The sequence below is a fragment of the Empidonax traillii genome, unplaced genomic scaffold, assembly GCF_003031625.1.
Source record: "Empidonax traillii isolate 1590-97213 ecotype Southwest subspecies unplaced genomic scaffold, ASM303162v1 scaffold240:size1935192, whole genome shotgun sequence".
NCBI lineage: Eukaryota > Metazoa > Chordata > Aves > Passeriformes > Tyrannidae > Empidonax > Empidonax traillii.
Window position 1 is genome coordinate 1,820,355 of NW_020955433.1, and position 6,290 is coordinate 1,826,644.

At 39.0% G+C, this 6,290-nt stretch overlaps 1 protein-coding gene across 1 annotated transcript; it reads left to right on the plus strand.

Moving 5' to 3' along the window:
- The first annotated feature begins 125 nt into the window (after positions 1-125).
- On the plus strand, positions 126-6,029 carry CHRNA9 (cholinergic receptor nicotinic alpha 9 subunit). The gene is made up of 5 exons (XM_027888570.1): positions 126-195; positions 1,886-2,031; positions 2,794-2,948; positions 3,604-4,136; positions 5,482-6,029. The coding sequence occupies exons 1-5, from the start codon at positions 126-128 to the stop codon at positions 6,027-6,029; spliced, it is 1,452 nt and encodes a 483-aa protein (XP_027744371.1).
- The last annotated feature ends 261 nt before the right edge of the window (positions 6,030-6,290 follow it).

Below are 6,290 nucleotides of genomic sequence, written 5' to 3' on the forward strand. Positions count from 1 at the left end.
GTTGCTTCTAGCAGCGCATCAGTGCATCAGCTTCTTTATGCAGCTGTGCAACTTTTTTGGTTAGTTTTGGATGGTGAGAAACATTTTTGTGCCCTTGGGTGAACAGTTTTATTTAAGGTCCAGAAATGAAGAGAAAGAGCTTGTCCTCCTTTTACGTCTCTCTGGGGTTGCTGTTCTCAGCAGTGATACTCAAAGGTGAGAATACCTCTTGATAGCTAAATGTTGCATTGAGGTTTATTTTATTCAAATGGGATCTTGTGACCTGATGTGCTTTACATCGTTAATCTCCAGGAGCATTTAGTTTGTTGTGTTTTACTTTGTCTCACCGATGCATAGGGAAAATGATCATGCAGACCAGAATTGCAGTGCTCCTTGTGAAGCTTTGATGTGCTGGGATATCTTTTTAGTCAGAAAGATTTGCTTTGGATTCTAAATAGTGCAGGAAGTCAGTGTGAATCACCAGAGAGAGATGTATTCCAAAGTACACTTGTTCCCTACATTGCCCACCTGGCACTTGCACAAGTCCTGAGAATTTACGAGAGACTGAAATGTTAAAGGGCTGATGATGCAAACAATAGGCCATTTGCAAAAGCAGCAGGAGCTCTGATGAGACCAGGTTTGCACCCTCCAATCGAAGGGGAGGAAGAAAGTTTTTGGATGTGTGGTGATTTGCATACGAACAGCGCCAGTGCAAAGGAGATGAGCACCCGCCACTGGAGGATGACCATGACTAAACAACCTTTGTTTAGGAACAAACTGGGTTTTGAACCAGATAAGGGTTGAACCTGATAAGAAAGAGACCTGGGAGGTGGGATAATGCTTTTAATCATATGTGGTGATATCTCTCTTATCCTTTTTTTCTCTTTCTTTTCCTTATGCATTCTCTCAAGTGATATTTTTATACTTATATATTGTTTCATTTCTGTAGATAATAACCAAAAGGGATATATACCTCCTTTCCACTGAACCCAAATCGTTCTAAAATAAACGTGCCATACACACACACACACAGACACAGACACACACTGGTCATACAGTGCCATTTCACTCTAATCTACTCCAAAGGATCTATTATTAACAACAACCTCGGTTACCCCACCTTCAGTGGTGGGTTGTAACAGAGTGGTACTGTTGTCCTTTGCTTGCAGAAATATGTGAATCTGTATAAAGGTGATACAGAGGCTACCTGGAGAAACTGTGATGTACAAACCAGTATGGAACAGCCAAACAGTGTCATTTAAAACCTCAAGTTTCAGTGAATTTTTCTTAGTGACTAAGTCTGGATAACAAGAAGCATCTCCAGATACATGGTTTTGAAAAGATGTTGGTGCAAGGATGTGTTCATACATCATGTAATTGCCAATTTGTGAAGAGAAGCAGCTCAGACTTTTTACAGGTGATCGTTTAAAAATAAAAAGACTAAATTCTGAAAGTAGTATGAGTCTTAACCAGTGCTGCCTTTGGGGAGATACCAAAAGTCATTAACCTGGGAGCAAGTTTGACTTCAGACTTTGCTGACTTTAACAGTCAACAATCTCTGCCTATGAAAGATATTGGTAAAATAAGGGTAATGATAATTACCTTCCAGAATTGTACGATTTTCAGGTTTTTTTCAGTGGATGTGAAAAGCTTAAGTTAGCTATTGTTTTACCCCAAGTGGATGCTGTCCTTATTTGAATAAATTCATCAGGTGTACTCTTGTGTCAGAACTAATGATATTTAACAGTACATGAACGATAAATATATCATTTTATATATACAATATATAATATATAATAATTATATAGTTATAGCAAATACTACTTGAAGCAGTAGAAAGAGGATGTTTTCTTATATTGCTCAGTATACTTAGTCTGATTTATTTGAACAAGTCTGTGTTATCTAGCTGTAGAATCAGCCAAAGGAAAATATGCTCACATGCTGTTTAATGAACTGTTTGAAAACTACTCCAATGCTCTAAGACCAGTGGAAGACACAGATAAAGTACTGAATGTCACCCTTCAGATCACATTGTCCCAAATTAAAGACATGGTAAGTAAAAGTATAGTTCTGTTTTTCTAAAAATATGCAGAAATGTATTAAGCATAAGCCTTTTGTTTGGAGCAGGAAAAGTACCCTTCATTTTGTTATGACAACTTCAGTAATGCTTCCTCAGGAGGGTCCTGTTCTCCAGTTCTTTGTAGATTCTTATCTGCTTGCAACACTGAATTTTTAAGACTTCTTTTGTAGTTAGGTGTTGGAATCGAACCCTCCAGGCAACTTCTGCTGAGTTTTAAATACAGCAAATGCTTTTTCTAACATGCAATTAATTTCTACATAAAATCCCTAAAATCAGCCTTCAGTAACTTTTTATAAATATGATTCTGCTAGATATACTTTTAAGGCAAAACAAAATGTGTCTGGAAGGAGAAGGGAAGGTTATTTGTGTGACTTCTGAATTGCAACTTCAAGGCCTCACCAAGCTTTCAAAGAATTTCTTAGCCTGAATCTGTTAACTGTTTGGTATTTTAAAGCTCACGAAAGGAAATTCTTAAGATACTGGGAGCCTTAGACACTGGGATTAAAGCTAGGGAGGGTGCAGGGGGAAGAAGGTTTGGCCAAGTGAAAGTCCAAAAAAGTGATTTCCCTGTACAGTGTATAGGCATAGATACCTGCCTGAGAATTACTCTTGTGGCCCTGATAGTATCCTGGCCTGTTTTGAGCGCTACATCAAAGTTATACCACAAATACTGCCTGTATCTAAGATGTGATTTTGTCACCTTCAGCTAGAAATATTTTTATGTTTTTATGCAGGATGAAAGGAACCAAATTTTGTCAGCTTACTTATGGATTCGACAAAGCTGGTACGATGCATACCTCAAGTGGGACAAAGATAAATATGATGGGTTGGATTCTATCAGGATTCCAAGCAATTTGGTTTGGAGACCAGATATTGTCCTGTATAACAAGTGAGTGTGGCTGGATAATATTAGCTTGCATATTTGAGGGAGGGAGGGGGTTGAAGGAGGAATTGACTCACAGAGTCTGAACTTTACCTTACCTTAGCAAGGGCTATGTTTGTTGTCTTAACATTTGTTGTTGATCATATAAATATTTTGCTATAAAGCTATAGCCAAGATTTGGAAATTGATTATGATACACACCAAAGCTGTTCTGAATTTCTCTGCATTGTGAATTGAATACCGTGGCAGTCTGTAGTGCTTTCTGCTGAGGCTCCTTGAGAACTCTGGAAGATTGTCCATAAAAAAGTGGTACCTGAAGGCTGCACTTCTTATCTGCCCTTCCAAGTCAGTAGTGGCAACAGATTGTTTTAATCTTTTAATGGACTCTTACCCTACTGATTCCTGTTTGAGATCAAGTTTGAGGAAGCTATAGCCAACAAATACAGCATAGTTTAGCAGCACTGATATTTGACAACAATCGGCACTGGTACCTGTAAATATTACTTATTAATAAGTTCCTGCTAAAATTCAGTATTAATATGCTTTCAGAAGTATGCTTTTAATGGTATGAAAGGAGGGTCTTCCCCTTACCCCCTGTTCCCTGGTCCACACTCTTAAGTTGTTCCCTGTCTGTCCTGACTGTAATTTTTCTATCTTTTAGGGCTGATGATGACTTTTCAGAACCAGTGAATACTAATGTTGTGTTGAGATACGATGGAAAAATCACTTGGGATGCACCTGCTATCACGAAGAGCTCATGTGTAGTGGATGTGTCTTATTTTCCTTTTGACAGCCAGCAGTGCAACCTTACCTTTGGTTCCTGGACCTATAATGGTAATCAGGTAGACATCATCAATTCTCTTGATAGTGGTGACCTCTCTGACTTTGTAGAAGATGTGGAATGGGAGATTCATGGTATGCCAGCAGTTAAGAATGTCATCACTTATGGCTGCTGCTCTGAACCTTATCCAGATGTGACCTTCACACTGATTTTGAAAAGGAAGTCATCTTTCTACATATTCAATCTGTTGCTTCCTTGCATTTTGATCTCTTTCCTGGCCCCACTGGGATTCTATCTCCCTGCAGACTCTGGCGAAAAAGTGTCTCTGGGTGTTACCGTTCTTCTTGCTCTGACTGTGTTCCAGCTGATGGTTGCAGAGATCATGCCTCCATCTGAAAATGTACCTTTGATAGGTGAGCTCTACATGCTTTGTCTTTAAGCATGACTTATTAATAGCAAGGGTGTATGTAATTTGTGGCTTTTGGGAAGATAAATTTGCTACATTTTTAAAAAATAGTGAAATACTTAAAACACGTGTGGAAGTTGTACAGGAATGCTGCAGTTTTTTAAAGTTATTTTGTGTTTATTTTAAATTATGTATTAACTATTTTATATTTATAAAGTATAGTCAGATATTTAGAATTATGGTATCATGTCTTGAAATAAAGCTAGTAATAGAAAGCTATTTTAGAACCAACACATGAAGTGTAAGCAACAGCTATAAGCACAATGTCAGACTGTTTCAAGATACGTTTCTGTCAGATGCAGATGGTAGGATGGCCTGGCTGACACACTCACAGTTGACTTAATATCTGACAATTTCTTCACTGAATTGTAATTCTTGGAAAGCCATTATGCTGAAATTTATGTCTGAGAGTTCAGAAGAACTCATGTAACAAAAGGGACCTAGCTTCAGTCTGTTTTCTCTGTTCACTCACTCTCTCTCGCTATCCTTTCCAATTCCTTTGAAAACGGGGATCACATCACACTTGTCTGTGGTGTGTCCTTGCTGCCAGCCTTTGCTTTTCCTGCAGAGGCTGCACAGCAGCAGAGCAGGGCTGGGAGCTGCCTCTTGGCATAGGCACAAGGCAGGGTAGGTTGGTTGGCTGGTCAGCTCTGTACTTCAGTCACGAAAATCAAGGGCAGAGGAGCACAGCTTGTATTCGCTTCAGCTCGCCACCCTCCAGCTCTGTGCCCTGACATCTTAGCTGTCAGCACGCTAGTTATGGATACAAGCAAGGTCTGGATACTCACTGGCCTGTGTGAGTGTGAAGGCATTGATCTGCTGGTGTGGAGTGCGTCAATAGCTCCAACAAAGCGTTGTCATTGCTTTTGTTAATACATCAAGAAATGGGATTTCCAGTGCGCCAGGTGAAGCTGTTGACACTGGGATTTTGCAGACACTAGGAAAAGAGCAAGGCTCCTGACAAACATTTTTGAGCTGCTTTCTGAATGGATGTGTTTCAAGAAATCAGAGGTTTGGGCTTATAGCTATTTGCAATGCTGATACAATAGTCACTTACTCATCTGATAAAGGCATACCAGCAATGAAGATGAGATTTTATTTTAATGGCTTTAGTCTTTGTTTTTAAATGGTAAATTAAGTGTGAGCTAAGTACAGAGAATTAGCATGATTAAAAAATTGCTTCACTTGAATTTATGCTTAACAGTATGTTGTCACATTGTTCTTTGTCACTGATTTTTTTTTTTTTTTTTAGTAGGGTATCATCTCTAATATGATTTTATTTTGTGTTTCAGGAAAGTATTACATAGCAACAATGACCATGATCACAGCTTCCACTGCATTGACGATCATTATAATGAATCTCCATCACTGTGGCTCAGAAGCCAAGCCTGTTCCACAATGGGCCAGGGTGGTTATTTTGGACTACATGTCAAAAATCTTTTTTGTTTATGATGTGGGTGAAAATTGCACAAGCCCAAAAAGAGAGAAAGAAGAAGAATGTAGGTTTGAGGGGGATGATGGGTGTCAGAGGAGGCACAAAGAGATAAGGAGTCCTCTTTCCAATAGGAATGATGATTGTAATCTTAGGGAGAAGCTCAATGGGAATTTGCATGGAGTTCATGGTGCAAGTGTTAGGGAGACTGTTAATTGCTGTTCCTGTTACAAAATGCTGATTAAAAATATTGAGTATATTGCTAATTGTATTCGAGATCATAAAGCAAACAGGGCCAAAGGAATTGAGTGGAAAAAAGTAGCAAAAGTGATGGACAGGTTTTTCATGTGGATTTTCTTTGTCATGGTGTTTTTCATGAGTGTGCTTATCATTGGGAAAGCAGCTTAACTGAAAATGAGCACATTCCTTTTGTAAATCTGAATAACTGGGTTAGTTTGTTTTGTTGGACTTCTGGGAAAGGGGTGCTTTTGAGATCTTTGTCTTGCATTTTGTGAGTATAAACAAACTGAGTCTGTAGGCTGTGAAGTGTGTTGAGACAGTGTGCTGAGGACTTTGTTGGTGATTGATGTTTAGTATAGGAGTGCAGCCCTGATGGGGCTGCAGGGTAAGCACTCTGTGTTCCACCTTGATGCATGGTGGCAATGTCTT

Excerpts from the sequence above, each read along its gene's own strand:
- CHRNA9 (XM_027888570.1), top strand. The coding sequence starts at position 126 with ATGAAGAGAAAGAGCTTGTCCTCCTTTTACGTCTCTCTGGGGTTGCTG. Across the intron at positions 196-1,885 it reads CTCAGCAGTGATACTCAAAG|CTGTAGAATCAGCCAAAGGA; the intron begins GTGAGAATACCT and ends TGTGTTATCTAG. Across the intron at positions 2,949-3,603 it reads GATATTGTCCTGTATAACAA|GGCTGATGATGACTTTTCAG; the intron begins GTGAGTGTGGCT and ends TCTATCTTTTAG.